Source organism: Passer domesticus, chromosome 7 (assembly GCF_036417665.1).
Source record: "Passer domesticus isolate bPasDom1 chromosome 7, bPasDom1.hap1, whole genome shotgun sequence".
NCBI classification, from domain to species: domain Eukaryota; kingdom Metazoa; phylum Chordata; class Aves; order Passeriformes; family Passeridae; genus Passer; species Passer domesticus.
The window spans coordinates 38,381,079-38,406,540 of NC_087480.1; the positions used below are offsets into that span (position 1 = coordinate 38,381,079).

A 25,462-nucleotide genomic window follows, 5' to 3' on the forward strand; every position below is an offset into this window, starting at 1 on the left:
CCAGCTAAGTCTAAAAAGAACATTAAAGAAGAGTTCTGAAGGGGAGAGATGTGTCATCACTACACAAATACCAGCACTAAGGCCATTTCTTAATCATAGAATCATAGAACAGTTTGGGTTGGAAGGGACCTTAGAGATCAGCCAATGCAACCCACTGCCAAGGGCCGGGAGACCTTCCACTATCCCAGCTTGCTCCAACCTGGGCTTGGACATTTCAGGGATCCAGGGTCTCCTCAGCCTCATAGCCAAGAATTACTTCCCAATACCCCATCTAAACCATTCTCTTTTAATTTGATTCCATATCCCCTTGTCCATCCCTTGTAAAGAGCCTGTCTCCATCTTTCCCGTCAGCCCCTTCAGGCACTGGAGGCCACAATGAAGTTGCCCTGAAGCTTTTCTCCAGGCTGAACAATCCCAACTCTCCCAGCCTTTCCTCACAGGAGAGGAGCTCCATCCCTCTGATCACCTCAGTGCAGGGCCAGAGAGTGGCAGCTGAACACCCACCTGGCAGGATGAGCACTCTGTCACTGGAGCTCAGGGGATGCCCATCCTTAAACCAGGTGAGCACAGGGGGAGGAACAGCGTTGGTCTCACAGTACAGTGAGAGAGGGTTGTTGACAATCACATCTTTACTTTCTCCACCTCTTTCTGCATCCACCATGTTCCCAGCTTCCCATTCCCTGTAAGACTTTTGGAAGCTAGGAGGAACTACAACAAAGAAGAGGAATAATGTTAGTATTTTGCTGCAGAAATAGCTGGTTTTAAAGTCAAGAAATAAGAAGGTATTGTCAAGTTCAATAGCAGCAATAAAAATTAAGTGTATTAAATAAACCACTCCCTCCACATTAAGTTACCCAGGAAAACTCTAGCTCTTCTAGAATGAACAATTGAACAATTTACTGAGTATTTTTTGAAGAGTAATAAATAACAGAGTAAGAGGACCTGGTAACAAACACAGAGGGTATTAATCAACAAAAATACTTAAACAATGAGCTATCTGGTTTCACTCAAGTTCTCATTTTGTCTAAATTTTCAGAAATTACTCATGATTGTTTCCTTGTATTGACACACAGTAGGCCAATAGGATGCTTATGTCTGGGGCCTCTAAATACTACTTGAAACAGAAAAGTGAAGTATGTCTTAGTTCAAAACAAATTCAAATGTTTTATGGTGCTTAGATGAAGATCAGAGTTCCTATGTCCTTGCACTGATTTCAGAAACACAACATAAAAAAGAATAATCAAACACTACCTGTCAGCAATGAGCAAAATACCCCTGAAAACACAAAAGTGTTGGGTTTGACCACGCAAGAGTAAAGGACCTAAAATTATTAATTCCAACATCCCAGAACACCAAAAAAGCAGACTACCAGGAGAGTTTTATTACCCTTTTACCTTGTATATTTACATCAAATTCCAGCTCATCCTCCCCAGCAATGTTGGAGGCCAGACAAGTGTAGCGCCCTGTGTCTGACACCTGGGCCTCCTTGATGTGCAGGGTGTGGCCACTGCCTTGGATCAGGACATGCTCATCTGCCTGCAGTGGCTGCAATGTCAATTCAAATGAAAATTAACACTCGGCAAAGAACACACCAGAAATAGCCAGATTTGTGGGAGTGATTTGAGTAAACTCAATCAAGCTTCAAGTTCCTGGAGACAATTTTCTTTTCATGGTTATCAGAAACTCTGCATCTTCATCCTTCTGATCATGGTGGCTGCTCTCCTCAAGGATGTGATTTTTTCCATCACTCCTAGCCCCAGGATGCTGCTGAGAGGAACAATGCCATCCCCATCAGGCCAGTGCTCTTGTGGCATTGGATCCAATCAGGCTGATCCAATCCCTGAACCCACTGGCCAAGCTTCCAATACCTGGAAAATTCCCAGCTTTCTGTGAGGTGAACAAATGGATCTAACCCATCCTACAGATCTGCTGCCAGCAAGGACATGGTTTGAACATAGAATGGACAAAGCAGCAGCACAGAGAGACAGAGGATTAGATATTCCTGTGCCCAAATGTGGCTCACATGTGACAGCAGAGGCTGCAGTGACACAGCCTGTATGTCCAGAATACATTACATGTGCTCCTCTACATCAGCAGCCTGGTCTAGTGGGAGGTGTCCCTGCCCAAGGATGGGCTTTGAGGTCCCTTCCAACCCAAACCATGCCATGAGCCCATGCTTCCTGATTAGGGAATCACCACTGAAACCCTGGCCTGCAGGGGACAATTCATTCAGTCCATGGACAGGAGTGAGAGCCTTTCACCCGGGGCAGCCTAAGGAGGAGCAACTGCTGTGCCAGTGACAGTCAGGTGTGCACAGTCACTGCCTTTGGGGACCTCTTAACTCCCCAAACTGAGTTTTAATGTGGCAATACAGCCAGGACTCCCAGGCATCCCAGAACAGCAGGGCACACCTGAAACAGCTAGCAGGTGATCATCCATGTTATTCCCACGTTTGTTAAATCCAGGAAGAGCTGTTCCACACTGCGTGCCCTACCAAGAACAGCTCAAGCAAAAGATTATACTCTCCTTTCTTACAGAAGAGCAGCACAGCTCCTTTTTTATTCATCCCCTGTGCTGTATTTCAGTGTGTCCCCGTGGCCCTGCCCTTCCCAGCTCCCCAGACAGATTCATGGAGCGCTGTGTGTGGCAGGACTTGTGCCTCACCCCCCCACAAAGCAGCCAGATGCTCTTGTGGCTTTGTGAGCTCTGCCAGGACCAAGGGGGAGGCTCTGCAACTTCTGCAGGGGCAGCACTTGAGAGAACCATCTGTAAATAACAGGGCCTTTGGGGGGCTTTACACAACAGCCACGGGCCCTGTGGGGGATGCTCCTGCCAAGAAGAGCGCTCCCTGTCCCAGCACAGGCCAGTGCCAGGCCTGGAAACTCCAGCCCCAGTGTCTCAGGCACTGCCAGGCACATGGCAAAAGCCAGGATGTTGATTTGCAGAGGTCTGAGTGCCAGAAAACACCCCAAACTGCTGGGCAGTGGTTCTGCCAGCAGCAGGGAGTGAGAGTGACTCCTGCTCCCTGCATGCATGCTATTCCCAGGGATGGGGAACACACAGCTGTCCCTGTCCCACATCTCCTCAGAGGAAGAAATCGAGTTTGTGACTGGCCTGTCCATCCTTGTACCAGCTGATGGCAGCAGCAGGAATGGCATGAGCTTCACACTCCAGGGTCAGGCTGTGGTTCACCTTGATCTTCACCTCCTTGGGGGACAGCCCTGTCCCTGAGACATCCCCTTTGGCAATGGTGGGTGGAACTGCACACAGACAAAGGCAGAGAGGAGACATACTGTCATGGCTTACTGGCTGCTGCAGTATTTCAACATTAAGTGGAATAAGATGATAACCTCCTGGAAAGCAAGCATTCCCCCAGTAAACTGCCTCTTGCCCACAGCCAAATGCCAAATTATTACTTTTATATATATATGTATGCCTGTATTTTCAGCTATTTTTAGTACAGTTATGATGTACAAAAATATATAAAACTGTGTTCAACACTTTTAAACATGCAGGTTTTTAAACATGCAAACCTGACTACAGCCCTACCTAACTACAGCACTTCATTATTACGTGCCTGGCTTCAATTCTATAAAGTTCAGGGTATACTAGTCATTAAAGAGCATTTTAATGGAAACTAATATTCCCAGAAACATATTTTTGATCACAAGTCCACACTCACGACAGCTGGTCAAAACTCAACATTTCCACTGAAATCCCAGTGTTGCAAAATCCTGTTTCTTTCTGAATCAGAAGGAAAATAGAATGTTTCAAAATTCTTCAGCTACCCCCCAGCTTGGTCTCATAATATTTTTGAAATTATGTAAAATGCTTTCAGTGCATTTTCTACTCTTTTTTTCCACTGGGAATTTTTGAATGTTCCCCTAATACTTACAATATCCTAATAACTGACAGTTGCAATGGCATTTGGGGGTGGAGGGCATTATGTTCCCACATAGCCATGCGTTACTAATTAACTCATTTGTGACCTTCTCATTATTCCAAATCCAGAGGGGCCTTATTAAGGACTTGGTGTAATTAAATAACAGTATGGTTACTACAAGGCAGCAAACCAATTCCAAATCAGACTGGGAAATTAAAAAAAAAAAAAAAGGAAAAATCATACTTGATTGAGCCCATAATGAAGAGTTTGAGTATTAAAATTGAGTATTTAGGTAGAGATGCTCAAAGGATAACAGAGTGCTGACAGAAAGACTTGAATAGGAAAACTTTTGTGCATATGGGATCTTATGGAAGGATATAAAAATAGTATCCTCCTGTTTTACCTTCCTCACTAAATTGTCTCACTGGATATTAGAGGCCCTCTCCATTTTTTCTAAAATGGTTTCTGTGCTCAGGAGATTCTCTGCTCACATCTCCCTTTGTGCTGGCCTCATCTGACCTGAAAATCAGCTCCAAAAGAGGCATGTCAGAGGAAACTGGAGTTCAGTGTTTCGTAAATGTCCTCCCCTGAGTGACATAAAGGCTTTTAGCACAACTGTAGCATTGCAAAGGACGCAACAATCAACTTTTCTGGTGTCTTTCCTCCAGCAATGCCAGAGCTAATGGAAACATTTGCTCAGCAAAGCCATAAATAGGAAACCTTGTATTCATCAGGACAGATAACATGGCAATGGGGAAAATGGAAAAATGCAAAACTGGAAGAAATTTCAAAAACTGAAAGCATTGCCATACTGTGGACTTTCACTTCATAGTGCCTCAGTGTCTCTCCAGCCTCGTTGGTGGCTATGCAGGTGTATCTTCCAGCACTGTCCTGCTGGGCATTCAGGATCTGCAGGGTCCGCCCACCTGCCAAAGACATCAACCTTTAACAGCACTCACACCACACTCTTGCTTCCCAGTAATTTAAATACTTCCTGCAGCATATTTCCAACCCTTTGGTCCAAAATCTGCCCTTTGAAAAGCAGAAAATCTGACTTCTTACTACCACGTGCAACAAAAGAGTGCATGGGTCATGGCACCACAACTCCTGCTGTTTATGGATTCTTGGGAAATTTGTTAACAAATTTCATCAAGAAATCTGTGCAGGGAATTTCTTGAAGATATTTAGCCAAGACTCACTCTTTTTCAGAACACTTGCAGTTAGCAAGGTAAGGTACTCATACATTTACAGTACTCCAGTCTTCCCTCAGAAGCTCGTTCCCATTTTCCAGCTCCACAGGTACCAGGGAAAAGTTATTCTACTAACTAAAAATGGCAAACTATAATGACCTAGGAAAATCCCACCTCATTCTGTTTATTAATTTGTATCTCTCTCCATCAAATTTCCACACTTAATTGCATGTGACTTATATTCATCATTAACTCATATGAATTTTCCCATCATTTTGCTTGATGGTACAAAAGGATAAATATGTAATAAAACACAAATAAACAATCAGTTAATGTGAAGTACTTAAAAATATTGGAATGGGAAATACTAGAGAAGTACAAAGAATCCCAGAATGGTTTGGGCTGGAATGAACTTAAAGCCCATTCATGAGCAAGGGCATCTTTCACTAGCCCAGGTTGCTCCAAGCCCCAGCCAGCCTGGCCTTGGACACTGCCAGGGATGGAGCAGCCACAGCTTCTCTGGACAACCTGTGCCAGTGCATTCCACTTAATAGAAATATATAATTTGATTTTTTTAAATGTCTGTAACAGAAAAACATGCAATAAAAGAATCAGGTGTTGTTTCTCAGTAAGAACAGAGTTTACCTGGTAGAATGCGGATGTTTCTGCTGGACTCTAAGGGATTCCCATCTTTCAGCCAGGTGATGGTGGCTGGGGGGTAGGAATAAGCTTCACAGACCAGTGAGGTGGGGCTGTTGAGGATAACGGTGATATCCTCTGCATTCCCTTGGCTGTCTGCTCCCACAATGCTTGGAGCCACTGGGAACAACAAAATCAGTAACCACAGGGAGGAAAGCCCCTCTCTGAAAAGCCTATTTTCTGGTCCCTGTTCAGTCAAGGATTCTGGCTGCAGCCTCACCTAGCTGGGGGCAGTCCTACAAGGAGCACCAAAACCCAAGACCCAGACAACACTCAGCTGGTTTCATGTTTTGTCCTGAAGTCAGCAGTGATCCCAAACCAGTGGAATTCACTCCCACCCATGCCTTTGTCAAGCACAGCTCCCCAGGAAGCCAGCCAGCACTCCTTGAGCGGAGCTGCTGCTTGATGATCCTGGAAGGAGGGATAAGGCTAGGAACAAGGGTGTGGAAAACAAACTCACCATTGTTTGCACTTTGTTGTGCAATAGCCCTCATGGAAAAAAAAATTAAAAAAAAAGAGGCATGCAGATGGTTTCAGCTTTTCTGAAGAGATTACAATCTGAAATGCTCTTCAGATGCTCCTTCCTTGAATCACAATAAGCCAAAGTGCTGTCCTGCCCATTCCATAGGGACAATATCCTGTGAAGGTTCCCTGTGTTCCAGCTTTGTTGTCTAAAGCACAGCACTGGTGTTTCTATTAAACCACTATCACTCATCTATTACTAAGATGTAAAATTCTAATCACAGACAGGCAACCTGTGCACTGCTGTCAAAAAAGCCCTACAGAATTCCAACAGGACTTTCTTCCCAAGCTCCTGTTCCTCTGGCAGAGGCAGCCCAGCTGCTCACCAAGCACGTTGAGGCTGTAGGTTTTGCTCCTGTCCCCAGCAGTGTTGGATGCCACACAGGTGTAGCGCCCCGTGTCCAGGAGCTGCGCCTCGGATATCTGCAGGGATTGCCCTCTGGACACGATCCTGGGATCTCCAGCCAGAGCCTGCCCATCCTTCAGCCACGTGACCTGTGGCACGGGGTTCCCTTGATGGAGTCGGGAAAATGGCAAACATCAGTTCGTGCATAACCTCTAGGATATACCAAGATTTCAGAGAAACAGGAAAATACAGTTTCAGGCATGCTTTCCATGTATATTCAAGGAGGGAAGTTTTGGAAAGTGCATTCTGAAGTCTCTGAACCTCCTGAAGGGATATACATCTCTGAAATTGCACAGGCCTTTGGAGAAGAAATATCACAGCAACATCCCTTTTGCTTCATCTCATCCAACCTTTACAAGGAGTGATTAGCCCTCTTTTAACCACCACAGTTAAATCTGAGATTTTAAAATCCTGCTGAGCTGAAATCCCCTTAAAAACAGGCTGTGCAGCACCAGTAGTGATCTGACCATAGCTCTGATGAGCAAAGGTAAATCATAAACCATTCTTTTACCTGTCACTTCACATGTCAGGGTAACTCCATGGTTCTCCTTCACTTTCACATCTTCCAGAGCATTTTCCCCCACAATCCCTGGAGGCACTGCAACAGACAAGGACACATCAGCATGGACTCCTTGCAACACTGAAATACAACAGTCTGCTTGATGATGCTGCTAGGAGGGATGAGCCCGGGAACACAGGACTAGCAGAACAAACTCACCACTGTTTGGTTACACAGTAACTGCCACAAAAAACCAAAAGCAATACAACAGATTCCCATCAAGTGATTGCTGTGCCACAGCTGATCACTGTTTTCTGCAAATACAGCTAGTTCCATATGGGAATGAACATACTACATAGGTCTAAAGGCACCTTGCTGTGGTACAAATTACATTTCTCTAGGGAAGCAGAAGTTAAAACCCCTAAAATATCTATCCCATCCTCCCCAAACAGCCAACCCAAGGCAGGGAAACTCCTACTGTACTGAACGGCTGATGTGGCTGACATGTTTCCAAATTATCCTGGTCAACTTGTGCCCTCCTTGGATGTGGAGGGCAGATCATGAGCATGCTAGGAGTAGCTGTGCTGGTTAAAAGCTGTGATTAATTATTTCTTTCAAGGTAGAGGCATTTGTAGATCAGGCCAAAAGAAATTGGCACTACAAGTTGAAGTAGGCATGGCATGTAACAGGCTGAAAAGGAGACCTGTAGTTATGAGAAAGCAGCTCCATCTCCAGGAGATGTAGGAAATTTTGCAACAAAAATGTCAGAGTAAGGAGCCTGATTTAATGTTTTAATAATCCTGCAAAATGCAAACTTTCAGCCCAGATAGAAGACCTAAGAAGAAAGGAATTAAAATATACTTAACACATTTAAAAGCTTATTTGTGATCTCGCTCCTTGTTGGATGCAAACATTTTATAAAAGAATCATGGAAATATGCAGAATTCATTGTCAACAGAGACAAGAATGTTACACCAGATTTCTGATAACTAATGAAGGATTCAAACTTGAGTGAAGGAAACAGATGAGGGAAAACAAAACTTAAAAACAAAGTTCAGGACTTAGGCCAGAAGTTACTACTATTCATAAACAAAGACAGCAACTCATCGCTTTGACTCCAAAATAATACAGTAAGTTGTCAACACATCTTAATATCAAAAATATGGCAAAGCCACACCAAACCCTTTTCAAATATATAAATATTGTGGTTATTACACCAAGCTCTGCTTGTAAACTGCTGTGCCTCCCTACAATAACCCAGAAATCCCTGGCATGTCTGTGTACAGTTCCCACTGACAGTGACTGGTGAGGATTCTGTGCCACTGTCAGGACCCATTCCAGTAACTTTCCTTTAGAAAGACAAAGAAATTATTGGGGGGAGGGAAGAGAAGATTGAACAACGGAATTTTCCACTTGAAATCAGCTTCACTGAGCATTTTTCTTCAAGAGAAACAAAGCCTATTCAAAAGTGATTCCCAGAACCCTCAAGAACACCCTGCTACTAAAACCCTCCAAAGAAAATAGTCAGACAATGAATGCTTTCCAGTGTTTATCCATCTCTCCCATCCTACCACACTTACACTTCCATGAGCTCATCAAAGAAACATGAACTGACTTGAATGGGAGTTATCATTTACTGGCTGAATATGCCCAAGTCAGCTGAAGGCAAAGGAAGATGAGGGTGCTCAGCACCTCAGAGAAAGGAAACTGAGAACAAAATTCTACACAGAAGTGCTGAGAGAACTTGTACTGCGCCAGACTTGACAGTTATTGATTAAAATAACAGTTACTAAACCAAAAAGTAGTGTTTTCTGGGGAAAACACTGATTTTCAAAACTAAACAATGTGCTAAAACAATACATTAATGGTTCCAAATAGCATCTAAAGAGCCTGCTGGACAAATCCTGGTCTAAGTGCATCAGCAGGATCACCCCCTACTATGCTGGTTTATATCTTTTGTCATACTAAAGACTCTGCTGACTGAAGGCTTCCACTGTACTGTAGCTGGGATTGCTGATCCTGGAGAAGAGAAGGCTCTGGGCAGACTCTGGAGCCCCTTCTAGGACCTCAGTGGGCTGCTGGAGAGAGACTTTGGACAAGGACAAGGGGGAATAGCTTCCTGCTGCCAGAGGGCAGGGATAGATGGGATATCAGGAAGGAATTTTTCCCAGTGAGGGTGGGGAGGTTGTGGCACAGGTTGCTATCCCTGAAAGCACCCAAGGCCAGGCTGGACAGGGCTCGGAGCAAGCTGGAGTAGTGGAGCTCATGGTGGGGGGGTTAGAATGAGATGTGCTTTAAGGTCCCTTCCAACCTAAACCCTTCCAGGTTTCTATGGTTCGATGTAGAAGAAGCTTCTCTCTACAACCTGATTTTCTGTCTGTGATATCAAATGAATTTATTTTTTTCCCTAAGGACGTGTGTTTTGGCATAGTATTTTTTAAAATACCAGCAAAGCATACAGAATACCCTCCCCCTTACTGTACAAACCCCTCTCTTGTGCTGCCCCAAACCCAAGCAGGTACTTACCCAGGACAGAGAGGTAGAAGTCCTTCCTGGCCTCTCCTGCAGCATTGGTCACCACACAGGTGTAATGTCCCTCATCTGCCACACCCACAGGGCTGAGCCGCAGTGTCCTGCCCCCTGAGACAGCCAAAACAGCATCAGAGTCCTGCTCTGCCAGCCAGCACCATCCCAGGGCTGGGCAGGGCACACACAGCCTGCTCCACTGCACAGAATTCATGGATTGGCACTTAGGACATGGCAGGGATGCTGTGCTTGTAACAAACACTGCTGGGAGGGAATGGGGACAGCACACAGTGCCTCAGACAAGAGGGTTTTCACTCACAAGAGTGCTTTGCTATACTGAGATTCTAGATTAATATTCAGGAAAATTAATAATGCCTCATCAGTGCTTTTTATGTCTGTACACACAAAAACAAGCTTACTTCTATAAATACCTTGTGTTATAATTACCCTTAAGGTATTTTCATAGATAAGGAATAAAATTCCACCTCTCCCTTCTAGCATTTGCATTAATTGCGCCATCAATAATGTAACAGCTGATAATAGCACTGGTTTACATGGAATGGTTTGAAAGAACAGATTCTTCTTGATTCTGTAGTTGTCAAGTCACCTTTGCACAAACACTGTTTAAAAGGAAGATTTGCAAGTTGTTTGACCAAAGATGAGGAATACCCCTGTTTTGCCATCACAGAGTAACTTCTCTTTCCTTGCTTTTTGGCAGAGGAACAGCAGAACAAACATTAGGGAGCATTTGAGTGCGAAGCCAAAGGCAGCAGCCAGCCTGTAGCTTTTCCCAGTTTCTGGTTAGCAGCTCTCCCATCAGCAACCATTCCCTAATCAACACCACAACTGCTCTGGGCAGCTCCTGCCTGTGGCTATCACTGTTGGGACATAGCCCACAAAGTGATGATCCTGGTCATGCACTTGGAAGAACAAACTGCTGAGCTGGTTACTGGATGTGCCTCTGCCCAAGGAATCCTGCCTGCCAGAGGGAGCACGGGGAGACTGAGGGAGGCTCAGGTCTGCCAGCCTCGTGTCTCCCTGATCCCTTCTCCCATCCACCCCTGCCAAAGCCAAGCAGAAGCAGAAACCTGCCTGCAGGAGACTGTGACCTTCCCTGGCATCACACACCAGAGCACACCCAGCCCTCCAGTGCTGAGGCAGGAGAGAGTTTCTACATTTGGCTAAACAAAAGCTCTTCTCCTTCCTAAAGCCCATGTGCATCTTAGGGCATGGGCTGCATACAAGATATGCAGGAAGGATCATCAAAAGCAAACACAGTATCTAGACAATGCTCTCAAGTACTAGGTTGGGTTGTTGGGGTGTCCTGTGCAGGGCCAGGAGTTGGACTGGATGGTCCTTGTGGGTCCCTTCCAGTTCAGGATATTCTGTGATTCCATGATCCGAATTAACTGACTAAAAGCTGCCAGAAGTGTGTCCACACACTGGAATGATCTACAATGCCAAGTATGTTTTCAGTCAACAGAACCAAAGCCTTGCTTTGGCAAAGTATTTAACTCCAAAATTAGAGGAGGATTTTTGTTATTGTTGTTGTTTTTTTACAGCTTTACAAGCACAAATAAAGCTCCAAGTGCCATGCTGGCTACAATTTACTACCACAACGTGCAGCTTTCTGAAGCACAAAGTTTGGAGGAAAACAAAGCCCTAAGCCCTGGCGTCTTTCCCCTCCCACACAGCCAACAACCAGAGACAATAAACATCTTTTTGTCTCTCCCTTCCTGACTCTCGATCCGGGAGGTGAGATTAGTGTGGGTGTAGAAGGCAACAGACAGGACAGAAACAATCAAGCCCAGAAGATGTTATTTTTGTTGATGTCAACTTGAGACAGAAGGGAATGCAGAGCAGCTCCCAGAGCCAGGTTCATACTGGGAAATAATCACACACCCACTCCTTTTTCCAAACACCATATGCAAAAATGGGAAAGCATAGGACAGGGCTATCTGTAACATTAAAAGCTGCACTCATTAAAATATCCTGAAGCTTATCAGCTTCAAATGCAGTCTTAGCTGAGTTCTTAAAACACCTTCCAGCTCTTTACCTGTCTGATAAGTTTTCTTAGGTTCATGATGCAGGCTTTGCATGGTGGCTATCACAGAGTATTAGAAACTCCATCAAAACTTATTATCATGAGATTTCTACTTGCCAGTGGCAAATCCAAGGTCAAAGAAACAACACAGAAGTGTTTTTACATGCACTCATTTCTGAGGCTCTCTTTAGTTTCATATACAGACCCATAGAAATTAGAGATGTGCTTTGATTTTTGTCATTTGTTCTTTCAAAGAATTTTTCTCTGTAAATGGTAAAAAAACTGTGAAGAGGAAGAGCTGAAGAAAAAATAAACAGGAAAGAAAATGAAGTGTATTTCTGGGCATGACAAAGTGAGATGTTGCCATCTGCCCTCCAGCTTTTGTACCTGAGAGGATTCGCACCGAGCTGCTCAAGGTGATGGGCAATCCATTCTTGAGCCATGTGATTGCTGGCAAGGGGATTCCTGAGGCTTCACAAACCAGGGAGATGGGATTCTTCTCCACAGTGCTGATGTTTTCAGGCAGCTGCAGGTAACCACCAATACTTGGGGGAACTACAGCAAAGAGTAAGGAAAAGCCATACTTCAGAGCAAATACAAATTCATTTAGCTCACAAAACGTTGTGTCACCCAAATATTAGTTTACTGAGGGTGAGTAGCAGGGTGGTTTTGGTTAAACCTTAATTTCTCTCTCCAACAACAGAATATTTCCCACCATGACACTCACCCCAATATCATGTAAAATTGTACCATATCCTGATTATCTCAGGTGACAAAGCAATGCGGGGTGGATTGATATTAACAGAAAGAGGGCTACAATTTTTTAATATTCAGCAGCTATAAACTAGGATTTGGGCTCTTCCTCACACTTCAACTAGAGCTGCATCCCCTGCAGCAGATCCAGGAGGTGCACTGAGCTCCACACCACTGCTTGGCCACCCGGTGGTGAATTTCCAGGTGCCCCAGGTGGCCCCCACTCACCTTGGACGCTGAGGTCGTATTTCCTGTCGGCCAGGCCGGCGGCGTTGGTGGCCACGCAGACGTAGCGGCCGGTGTCGGACACCCGGGCGCGCTCCAGCCGCAGCACGCGGCCCCCGGCCAGCACCGCCACGTCCCTGCCGCTGCCCAGCGCCCGCCCGTCCTTCAGCCACACCACTGCTGGCTCAGGAATGCCCCGAGCCTCGCACTCCAGGGATATTTCGCTTCCCTGGGTGACAATGACCTCTGATGGGTGGGGACCACTGCTGGATATAGTTGGTCGAGCTAGGGAAGAACAAGGGACACAGTGCAGGAGTCAACTGCAAGCTGCATTTCAGAATCTTCACCTGCTGCTGGGTCAATTTTCCAGAGCAGCAGGGCCAGTAAAAGCAAATCAGCTCCTTTCCCCCTCTCCCACAGCATAAAGTAAAAATATTTTTTAAAATGTTAACTTAGGCAATTTTCAAAATGCAAACAAGAGAAAAAATTAAATTACAAAAGACTGTCCCTACACTACCAATCCCTACAGACTCTGGAAAATTTTCTTCTCTGTGGAATTGTTTAAAAATACCTCCTTTTATTCCCTTCAAAAATACAGTATAGTCTAAGGGAATTAAGGGAAATCTAAGTTCATTCAGCTGCCATCACTACTGCAGCCTGGGGACAAGACTAAAGGGATTACATCAGGGGATTACGCACTTTCAAGAGGGATATGCAACGTCTTGGTCAAGCTACAGGTCCAAATTGCCAAAATTTTAACGACATAACACTCTCCTTGAACCACCTCTAAACTGTCCAACAGCCAGCACTCCGTCTCCAGAGACCCTGCAGCTCAACATCACTGCCCAGCTCACACTCCCATAACGTTACTGCAAAACTGGTAAACTGTGATCAGAGTTTTCCTGGCACTTACTGTACACTTGCAGGCTGTACTCTTTGGTGGCACTCCCAGCCACGTTTGAAGCAATACAGGTGTAAGATGCAGCATCAGATCTGTCAGCAACTGCAACCTGGAGCTGTCTGCCCCCAGACAGCACCCGCACCCTTCCCGACGGCTCCGGCACCACAGGAGAGCCTGCAAGACACCTTCTGTCACAGAAAACCACACAAGGGGCCAGGAGCAAATGAAAGTCACATGGTGTGAAGTCCACTGGCTCATTCAAAAGGACTGAGTTGCACATTTGCCCATTTTAGAAGTACTCTGTCAGAGATTTTCCAGAGAGCAGGAACTTGGCACAAGCAGATCCTGAGGATTTTCTGTATTAACCACTGATTTCATGGCATACCCTGAGTAAAGCACACTGACTCTCCCTCACATCCATCCAGAGCTTGGAACATCTCCACTGAGCAGAAAGCTCAGCACTTTCAGTAAAAAGTGACTCATTTTTCAGTGTGTAATTGTCTCACCCACCACTCAGAAACATGTAATTTAGTTTCACCCAATCTGTGTGCTGTGTGTCACAGGCTTCTTCTCAAGAAATCCTCAGCAGAAACATGACCGCAAACTCCCACTGCATTCTCTGAGCAGATTCTTCAGTCTTGGAGATGTCAGATTATCCATTTTCATCTTTCCAAACTGCAGGAAGTCTTCCTGACAGAAGGAATGTACCTGCCATGGAGTCTTCTAAGAAGCTTAATCTTCATTTCCCTCTTGTGCATTTAAAGTCCTCTCTACAAAGTGCACCAAGTGTCAAACATGCTGAAAAATATACTCTTCCTTTCTAACTGCTTTTCTAGACTTTCTAGCTAGTCTCCTAGCTGACATTAAGTGTACACACTTGTGCATTTACATGTCATACAAGGCCTTTCTGGCTTCCAAGAGACAGGGTTTAAAAAGAACTTCCTGTTCTCTGAAAATGTTATGCATTGGAAAAAGTGTTCTGTAATTAAAACCTGCTCTTTCCATGAGCCAAAATTAATTAAAGCAAGTACATACCATATTGAATTGTTCTGCTTAGAAAAACACAAATATAAGTAAGATTGATTAATAACACAAGAATTACCACACTGGAAAAGTAAATTATCTTATTTTGCCCTATATTCTCTCTCCAGCAATGCTAAAAGAAGGTGATGAAAATAGATGGCTTTGTTTGCCAACTCCTAAAGAGGTGTTTGGCAATGTAACTTGGACCCCTAAAACAAAAAATTTGCAGACTACTCTTGAACAAGATGGGATGAGAGAAAGGGTTTGGTGAATCCCCAAAGCAATTACTGTATCTACACACATCTTCACCTCTTGGCAGGATGCCATGGCTGCAGATTTAAATCCAGCTCAGAGAATCTGTGTTATGCAGTGGATCACAGGGCAGAAACTCAACTCCACACCAAGGGACTCCCAGCGACCCTGGCCCTGACATCTGGGATCCACAAACAAGTCTTACAATCCCAGAATAGTTTGGGTTGGAAGGGACCTTAAAGATCATCTCATTCCAGCCCTGTGTCATGGGCCCAGACACCTTCCACTTGCTCAAAAGACACCTACCGTGGTCTGGAACATTTCCAGGGGTGGGGCACTGTGCTGCTGTCCTGTTGCTCTGTGGTAAATAAACATATTAAGTGCTCCATAGTTCATTTTTGTCAGCTGAGCAATCTCAGCACTGCACTTCTCTTGCACCTTTAGAAACACCTAATCCAAGCAGAGGTGAGATAGGGAGAAGGGAATAATCTGCTCCTGGAGTTCACACTACTCAATGCCAGGACTATGCAGATATCTGTACATCTGAGTTCCTCAGAACACACCATCCAAAACGTACACAAGATGAAAAGAAAACTCAGCAGATCAGAATTACCCCATTTGCTTTATAAAACAGACAATTGGCAGCTACCCACCATTCTTTTTCCAGGTGAGACTGGGTGGTGGGATGCCACTGGACTCACAGATCAGGCTAATCAAGCTCCCTTCAGTGACTGTCAGCTGAGAGCTGTCATCCGAACCAGAAATACTTGGTGACACTGCAAAGAAAAGCCAAATAAATGTGCTGTTTCAAAGGCTGCACTATCAGCCAGCAGTAAACCCCAAATGACCCTCATGCAAATCTCTCCCATTCAGCTCTGCAGCAATGACAAGGATTGTCTCCTCAATGCTAACCAGGCCCTGGGTAGGGAACAATACACTTGGGAATGACTGCATCCATCCTTCTGGGCTCTAAGGGCTGCTGCATGCACAGGCTTTATTTTGGGCTGCCTTTAACAGACTTCACTGAAGAAAGATGGTTTGGGGAACTTTGTCAAGTGACTCCAACTCTAAGAGCCTGCCTCATTCATGGCCTCAGCTAATAAACCCACAGAGATCATCTCCAGTGACTTTTAAAATTCAGCCTACATTTCTCCTTTGAATTTTTCCTGCATCAGCACACTGGCTGCCACATCCAAGGCTATGGATCCCACCCCTTTGATCAACCTCCTGCAACAGAAGGATCACTTTGCTTTACAGCTCTGTCACTCTGAAGCAGCTGCAGACAAAAGGGACCAGTGTTTTACTCTGATTCTCAAAGTCTTAAAGCACTTTGCTTCAATCCCTAGGAAAGGCTAATTGCCACTTAGGAATCAGGGAATCATTTACATCAGATGAAAATAGAGTAGGTAGAGACCAAGAAAAAGTGGAGGAGAATGTAGGTGGAACCCGGCAAATAAAACCCCCCAGGTGAACAACTTACACACCACTTTTTTAATGCATGTGACAATAGCCAGTTTCTCCTTCTGACACCTCCAGCTCTCCAGCAGCAACCAGATGTGTGGGGTTTGAAACAACACTGCCAAGGGCCTTATGGTACTGTCTGCTTTACCCTTCATTTGTCCTGCTTCCAGCCAGGACAAGCCTGTGCTGTTCTCTTCATTTAACTCATAGGCGGGCTCCTGGATCCACACTTAGTTCTCAGGATCTCACAAATCCTCAGAAAGATACATTTCCTGGATTGAAAATCTCAAAATATGGCAAGGAAGACTTTGGATGCTGGGGCATAAATGAAAACTATAATTCTAAACAATTATCCACAGATGGCTTTCACAGGCAGCCTGTGGTTTCTATCAAGCTTATCCCATCAAAGCTGCTAACTAGCAAGTAATTATCCCTCCATTCAAATCCTACTGGAATGGTCCTACTGCACAAAGGAAAAAATCTAAATCCCTCCAGCAAAGGTCCTGTGTAAAAGTCTGGGAGAGAAAGAGGAGAGCAGAGGCTGACCTGCACAGTAAATGGTATTTGTTTCAGCATGGGAAAATGGCATGGTACTACAACACCCACCTCTAACTCAAATGCCATGAATGTGTGTTCAATAATGACCCATTTCAAGTGGGTCATTATTAAAAATCTGAACTGAAAAATGTAATTTTAGGGTTACAAACCCTTGTATGTAATTCTAGTCTTGTGACTTCAAAACAAGAAATTGATTTATAATAGTAAAAAAGGAACATTTCAATTTTAACACGAGAAGAAAATGATGGTGCAGAAAACCCCCTCAAAAGCAAGTATTAAAACAATGCTCTAAGCCACATTCATCACAGAGCCATATAAAAAATTATTAAAGCTGTTTTTATGATGCAGCACTAATAAGTTCGTAAGGCAGCTTTTATTTATCTGAGTTTCCAATGCTTCAGCATTTCAGTAACTGGAAAGTTGGTATGTTAATTTAAATGGCATAAAAGCTATGGATCCAAACCCAGGTATTTATCATAGAATCATGATCACAGAACGGTGTGGGCTGGAAGGGACCTTAAAGATCATCTTGTTCCAGCCCTCTACCATGCAAAGTGATGCCACTCACTAGTTATAGTTCTAACTATTCTCATTCCTGCAAGCTCAACAAAGGCCTGTATGGTAACTGGTGTTAATTTAGAACTAAATTAAAGCAATTTGAAAAATCTGTGCACTGCCTTGGGCCCATTCAACCACAGCAAATACAACAATATATCCCCATAGAGCCTCAGCAACTGAGTGTTGATGAACTACAGAGGATTTCAGTGTTTCACATCATAATTCAGCTCTGAGCCTTGTTCCTATTTCTGGAATAAGCTTAATAAATCTTACCCCAAATATTGACATTATAGTTCTTCTCAGTTTTCCCAGCAACATTTGTCGCTTCACAAGTGTAGCGTCCAGTGTCCTGCACTTGAGCTCCTTCAATCTGGGGGCAAAAGGAAAGCCTGGGTTTCTTCCTACATAATTATTCATGGAACGTGTAGGGAGAGTGGGCTCAGGTTTCAATTTTATTTTTACATATGTCTCCCTGAATATTAACAACAGAGCATGAATCCAGCAAGCTCTGTACCCAGGGTCTCTGCCATCCCTCCCTTCTCACACGCTACTCTGCTGCCCCAGAGAGCCCAATGCTGTCCCACCTCCAGGAGGGATCAAGTCCCCAGGTGAGCCCCAGCACTCCCCGCCTGCCCAGCTTACCTTCAGCACACTGCCTTCTCCAGAGATGCTCAGGCCTGGCTTCTCCAGCAAGGGCCGCCCATCCCTGAGCCAGGTGAGGCGCGGCGGGGGCACGGCGCTGCCCTGGCACCGCAGCTCCAGGGCCTGGCCCAGCAGCACTGACACGTTCTGCTCCTCGCCCACGATGTCAGGAGGGACTGCACCAACACAATCACATGCTTGGTTACTTTGGGAATGCCCTCTGAGACCTTCAAGTCCAACCATTCCCCAGCACTGTCCCCAGGGACAACATCCACAGGTCTTAAATCTGTCCAGGGATGGCAACTCCACCTCTGCCCTGGGCAGATGTGCCAGTGCCTGTCCATCCTTCCTATGAAGAACTTTTCCTAATATCCAACCTGAACCTCCCCTGGCACCCTGAGGCTTTTTCCTCTTGTCCTATTGCTCAAACCAAGGGACCTTTGGGCATTGAAGATTTCACAGAGCAAACATAATGTAGAGTTAAGGGACTTCACTGCACAAAGATAAAATGACATACCTTCAGTTAAACACAACTTCAGTCTTCTTTATACCACAAAAACCACAATAACAATTTTTGTTATTTACAGACTATCTTCCACACAAAATACACACTAGTGAGGTATCAGCTACAGAGAAATCATAAGGATAAGCCAAGACTAGCAAAAAACCCTTGAAATGCAGCTAGAAAGGAAAATGTCCAGTACATAAAAATGGGGGGATGCATTCCTGCAAGAAAGAAAAAGAGCTGCTGAGTGGAAATGCTCATGAGATAACAATCAGCCCCAGAAGCTGAAAATGTCTTAAGCTGTTCCAGGTAGTGCCAAGGAGGATACTTGGCTTTAAGGAAAACTCTGACCTACAGAGAATTTGTCCAGAGATGGCCAAATACAGCTGACAGAATGAGAACTTCCATGGTCGGCAAGCAAGTCAATGGGTTAATGACTTAATCAACAAATCATAATCTACAATTAGCTCACGTATCAGGTTTGTGTGGGATCTACTAATTACTGCAGTTTTTGGCACTGAGCACTCTATCTACATTTGTCCTGCAGTTCAGTGATAATCTCATTATCACACTATTATTTCAAATCAGACAGTAGAAAAATCTCCTTTTGAAAGGAAAGGTTTCTGTGTAGAAATAAAAAACCCCCAAAACACTGTACACTTCAACTGAAACCCATTAGCTGTTCTTGAACAGTGTCAGAATTTAAGAAAACACATTTTTCCCTCAGTTTTTTAATTTTGTGTTTTCTCAATCAGAAAAACAAAAGTAACTGAGAAGGCAACTGAGAATTAAACCTTGAATACAGCAAGTGAGCAATTTTCCATGGGGAAAGTGTTCATGGCTGGAATCAAAAAGAACACAGCCAAAATACTGCCCCCCAAAAAGTTGACCAGGACCAAATATAAGAACCTTCATTGTCACATTTCCTGTGTCCTTTAGTTTTGGGATCCATGACCCCAGACACTGAGGGTCTGAGTGCACAGAACTTTGGGGTGAGAAGGCAGGCAGTGGGACTGTCTGTGAGAACAAGCACACCAGGTTAATCACACATGGGAGACCAGAATGTGTCCCCAAGTGGCACTCAGGGGGCAGCAAGACAGCTCTCGAGGTGGTCTGAAAGACCAGGAACAATCAAGCTTTGTGTTTCTTGCCCAGGAAGTACATAGCAGAGCTGCTGATTTCACAGTTTGGAAGTAATTTAGGGAAAAGCCTGGTCCCTGTGGATAAGAAATATAGTAAGTGGAAAAAAAAAACCCAACAACAAAACCTGTTTATCTTTTTATCTTTCTAGAACTCACAAAGGTCCAGATTCTTTATGAGTATTGTGGAACTGAGACTTGGAAGCTGATCCATTCCTGCAGGAGGCCAATTTATTTCCAAAGACTTTTCAACCAATTACTTTTCCTCTCAGCTCAATGAATTGAAATGTGCTCAAAAGGAAACTGAGTTTATGACATAGACACTAGAGCACTTATTTCTGAAAGAATGGGGTTTAAAATTAATCTAATTATGCTCATAGTAACTGTAAGTAACTGAGCTTGTTCCAACTCCTGGCTCAGTGCACATTTCCAACCAACTCAGCTCCAACTCTACTCCAAAGTATTTTCCTCCTGTGGCGTCTTAATTAGATTGCCCTTATGAGGCAAGTCTGAAGAGCCATATTACTTTTTGGTGACAGCCTCACTCAAGCTGGTCCTGCAGCTGAGCTCAACCCTGGCCAGCTTCTAATACAACACTAATTTTAAACACACACAACTCCTAACTCTTTTCATTTCCTCCAGCTAAAATGGACAGAGGTTCCAGAAAACACAAGAGGAATAATAAATATACCTATGTCACATTACACAGACATACACACCTGCCCTCAAACTCCAAAGGAGACCCTGATGTTCCTTGCTCTAGACATAAAATGTTCCAGCCTATATTAACTTTGGCTCACTTGCCACAGCTTGGTCCTGGGTTTAAGACTTCCCCGTCCAGATGCAAAAGTCACCAGGACTTCAGTCAGGGATGCCCTAACCAAGGGAGACAATCCTGAAAGCCAAACTCAGGAACAAATAACTTGGCCCGCTGCCCCTTCTTAGAACTCATCCAAACTCCTAACTTTTCTTGCAAGGTTTTCTACAGGTGATTGCTGTAATGCTGGAGACTGGGAGAGCCCACTGACCTACTGAAAGCAGAAGCAAAACCACAAAGGTGCCCCTCTTCCAAATGCCTCTCTACATATCTGGAACGGTAACATTTCTAAAACAAATGTCAGATTATTGTTCATCCTCATTTCACTGCTGGACAAATCCTCTGAGATGTTCAAGGAAACTCAAAACCTGCTACAGTCACACTCCCAGGCATCCCTGCTGGCACAGCACCCATGGGCTCTGAGAGCACAACATGGGGTGACTTTAGGGACCCTTCCAGTGCCTGAAGAGGCTCCAAAGGAACTGGAGAGAGACTTTGGGCAAGGGCCTGGAGGGACAGGACAATTAGGAGTGCCTTCCACAGGGCAGGGTTAGATGGGATATTGGGAAGGAATCCTTCCTTGTGAGGGTGGGGAGGCCCTGGCACAGGGTGCCCAGAGCAGCTGTGGCTGCCCCTGGATCCCTGGAAACATCCAAGACCAGGCTGGATGGGGTTTGGAGCAACCTGGCATAGTGGAAGGTGTCCCTGCTCATGGCACAAGGTGGGACTGGGTGAGCTTTAAGCTCCCTTCCAACCCAAACTATTCTGTGAATATGAAAGGGCATCTGATACAAGTTACAAAAAACCCAGGATGAAATTCACACAAGTTACATGAAAGCACAGAATCACAGAATGTCCAGAGTTGGAAGGGACCCGCAGAGATCACCAAAATCCTGCATGGGACAGTCCCAACAATCCCACCAGGTATCTGAGAGCACTGCCTGAATCAGAAAGGAGGATGAATTTACATAGGTTCAGGCAAAAATTTCAGAATTAACTCATTGACAATCTGGAAAACTGACAAACTAAAAAAACACCTCTTCCCTGCTCTTTGAGGGAGACAGAGCTGACTGGTTGGACTCAACACAGTGTCACCATTTAGCACTAAAAGAGTCCCCTCCATTTAGGCAGGCAGAGCAAAGCTTGGGAATGGCATGGGAACTGCAGAGCTGTATGGGGAACTCCCAGTAACTCCTTCTGGTGCAATAAAAACAACAGAGCACTGGCCCCAAGAATATCTTTCACCTGCAGATCTATCTGGTTTACACAAACACATGTTTCATCATTCGTAAATGAGCTTTTATGCATTAAACTTGCAAATTCACTGCTGTAGTTACCTTTCTTCAAGGATACACAGAAGGACACACCTACACATTTTAGTAAATGAGGGTGGATATGCATATATGTTTTAACTTCCATACACAAACCATTCCTCCTCACTTAGCCTTCCATTAGGGGTTGGGACTATTTTTACTCAGCACTGCTCAGGGTCTGGGCCCAGTGTGTTATACTAAAGCTTAAAGACCAGCTCTCAGAACAAAAAGACATTTGTCACTCACCATAAACGCGGAGGTCGATGTCCCTCTGGCTCTCCCCCGCAGCGTTGACTGCCACACACGTGTATGTCCCCGTGTCACTGAGCTGGGCACTGGGCAGTGCCAGCACCCGGCCCCCTGACAGGACCTGCAACAGGAGCACAGCACCTTCAGGCACACCCCAGTGCCAAACACAGGAGGGGGAACTCCTAGGGCTCCTTTCAAAATGGAACACTTGTTTTGCCACTGCTTCCCACCATCTCCCTGCACTCCAGTGTTCTCTTCTAATCCAGACTTGCAAAAGAAAAACTCTAACTTCATCCCAGTCCCTAGGGAATTCCTGGCCTTCTCAAGACACCTCTCTCTCCCACCAGCTTCAAACATGCTGTCAACACCTTTTGTCTGGGCCCCGAGCTGTTCCCACAGAACACAAATTCCCCCTCTTTCCTTTCAGATTATAAAATCAACTTCCAAAAACCAACCACGGCATCTCATTTTACCTCTGAAATATCTCCTTATATCAGAGGTTGGTTTTCTTTTCTGAATTACTATTGTATGTAATGAGCTTTCCAGATTTCTTCAGCAGAGCAATCTGGTCCAACTTCCTCTTCTTCCCAGTAAGCAGAAAATTTGTTGATGTAAATTTATTCAGTATGACATCAGCTGTATGACATTTATTTCAATGTGTCTCTATCTTCCACTTCACACAGTATTGGAGCTAAACTCACATGAACAACCCAGAGCAAAGGGCCTTATATTATTATTCCAAATTCTCCAACTTATTCTCTTCCATTAAACTGCACTGACTTAGAAGCCTCCTCCCACAACAGGGAACACCACAGAGCAGGATCTGTCCCTGGTACCTGGAGGCCGTTGCTGACGCTGGACACAGGGCTCCCATCCTTCAGCCACGTCAGGATAGGGGCAGGGATGCCTCTGGCTTCACACTCCAGTCTCACTGCATTATTGACCACTACTGTCACCATGTCACTGCTGCCAGAGATGGATGGGGGGACTGAAAAAAAGAATCCACAGAAAAAGGGCTGTAACAGCTACGTAAGAGTACTAATCACAACAACATTAAATAGGCTGCATAGTTTTGGATGTTATTTCTCTTTTCTCATGTTTTTTTCCTGCTGAGCCCTTGTCATGTCTTTGCTCTGTGCCAGATTCTGCTCTACCCTTAGCATGAGCAGGCAGATAACTGCAGTGAAACTACTGTGAGCAAGGTATGTGGGACTGGGCCCACAGCCCAGAGGACAGCTGTGAAACCCAGGAACTACACCATAAAGCCAGAAAATATTCCCTCAAACTCTTCTACTATTCCATTTAGACCTTGTGAAAGACTTTAGGAGTGGTAGGGATTAAAGAAAGGAGTTTACCATATAAACCACATAAAGCAAATCCATACGCAGAGTGATAAATTGCCCTGGCAGAGCATATGGAAACGTTTACCAGATTAGAGTGGAAAACATCTGCCTCTCTGATGACACAAAGCATTTGCAATGGAACATCCAAAGCACTTACTCTAGGCACACAGTCTAGCAAATGTTGTAGGGCTCTGGTAGAAAGGGAGACAAGAATCATTAAAAAAGGAAGATATTTCATGTACTAGGAGAATCAAAACTATTCTATTTGCTACTACCACTGATAACTTAGTGATAAAGTTTAAAAGTCAGTATCAGATGAAAACTTAATGCTTAAAGTCACTCCTGCAAAGAGATGAGAATGGGTGTGCTACTCATACATATCGCCCTGTGTGACAGAAGAAAACATGTAAAAATTCTGCACTGAAAATAAGATTCATTAACAAATGTAGCAACCTCTAAGAGCCTGTAACTCAGGTTGTGGCTGCCCCATCTCTGAAAGTGTCCAAGACCAGGCTGGACAGGGCTTGAAGCAACCTGAGATAGTGGAACGTGTCCCTTCCCATGGCAGGGGGTGGAATCGGATGGGCTTTAAGGTCCCTTCCAACCCAAACCATTCCATGATTCTGTGATTCTCCTCACTCCTACATATATTTCAGTATAGCAGTAGAGGCAGAAAAAAGGCACAGGATTTCATAATTCTTTCATCTTTTCCCCAAACACAGTTCCTCCTACTGCAATACAATTGCATTCATTGGTCTCAAATGCCTGAGAAAGCTATAGTGGAGTGAAAGAAGTGAAGAAAGTTAATACAATGGAATCCTATGAATCCTAGCTCAACTGGAATTCCACTTTATTCCTTCAGTTGGCCTGCCTGGTTCCATTCAGTGTTAAGCCTGTGGCATCAAGCATCATTTTTTTAATGCCAAGAAGATCTGATAACACTATTAACAACAGAAACTGGTGAATAAGACCAATAGTTGACCGAGGCAGGTGCTCATGGAAATCTAGATCAACCTTTCCATAAATGCAGCACAACTTTCAGTACTTGGCACTTGAGCCTGTTCTCCATTAAGGAGTCATTGCTTCCACTGGTAAAGAGGGCAAGACCTGTAAGTTTTGTCTTCTCAAACTCATAAGCTCTAAGGACAGTGGATGATGAACCTGTGGATGGTGAATTGCAGCACCTCTCTTCTGTCAGCCTGGCAGGACACCAGTTGAATGAAGCAGGATCACAGACAGGAGTTCAAGGCAATTAGCTCCTTTGATGCCATTACTTTGTCTGCAACTGCATATATTCTGTTCTAGAAGGGGAAGCTCTGTGCCTTAGTCAGAAAATTTTAGTTTCCTAGAAAACTCTGGATGTGTTTGCTGAAATTCCGCCACCCCTAAAAAGATATAGTGTACTGCAGGGTTATTTTCCATTTAACTAGAATAATGACCTTAGCTCTAAGGATTTCCTGGGAATTCATCACTGGGTGGGGTTAATTGCCCTTGACTGTGTCTTGTGCCATCAGTTTTTCCCATGATGGTCATTAAATCCATGGAAATGCACTGCCCAAGTCATTAATTAACATTAATAGTGTGCATCTCAGCTGCAGACACTGTGCCAAATTTGGGCCACACTTTTGCATGGAAGACTCCCACAGAAAACCAGCCACATGCACATGCATGTATCAAAGATAAGAATTTGGATTATGGCCACATCCAAAAGCCACTGAAATCACTGGAAAAGCTCCAGCTGGGCTTTCGCTTAGGTGTCTCATGTCAGCAAACACCCACACTTCCACTTCATCTTCTTAGACACAGTACTTTTTTCTTTAAAACTCTTGGATTATGAAAGAACATTTGATCTGTGTCTTGTCTACTGTGAGCTTCAAAGTCACCTATAACAAACTCCAGCAACTGCCAGGCCCTCCAAATTGCTCAAGTGATCCCTTAAACAAAATACCTCTTC

The 25,462-nt window shown here is 44.5% G+C and overlaps 1 protein-coding gene across 1 annotated transcript in view; it reads right to left on the bottom strand.

Moving 5' to 3' along the window:
* The window catches only part of HMCN1 (hemicentin 1), a 164,368-nt gene that overhangs the window by 46,425 nt on the left and 92,481 nt on the right, over positions 1-25,462 (bottom strand). Inside the window, exons 39-54 of the mRNA XM_064427772.1 lie at positions 23,002-23,153; positions 22,163-22,286; positions 18,143-18,318; positions 17,774-17,870; positions 15,577-15,699; positions 13,661-13,822; positions 12,751-13,032; positions 12,157-12,324; positions 9,726-9,839; positions 7,212-7,298; positions 6,621-6,806; positions 5,719-5,892; positions 4,696-4,809; positions 3,115-3,260; positions 1,395-1,545; positions 505-708 (exon numbers count right to left, since the gene is read on the bottom strand). Coding sequence (XP_064283842.1) covers positions 505-708; positions 1,395-1,545; positions 3,115-3,260; positions 4,696-4,809; positions 5,719-5,892; positions 6,621-6,806; positions 7,212-7,298; positions 9,726-9,839; positions 12,157-12,324; positions 12,751-13,032; positions 13,661-13,822; positions 15,577-15,699; positions 17,774-17,870; positions 18,143-18,318; positions 22,163-22,286; positions 23,002-23,153 — 2,460 coding nt within the window. The remainder of the gene's footprint in view (positions 1-504; positions 709-1,394; positions 1,546-3,114; positions 3,261-4,695; positions 4,810-5,718; positions 5,893-6,620; positions 6,807-7,211; positions 7,299-9,725; positions 9,840-12,156; positions 12,325-12,750; positions 13,033-13,660; positions 13,823-15,576; positions 15,700-17,773; positions 17,871-18,142; positions 18,319-22,162; positions 22,287-23,001; positions 23,154-25,462) is intronic.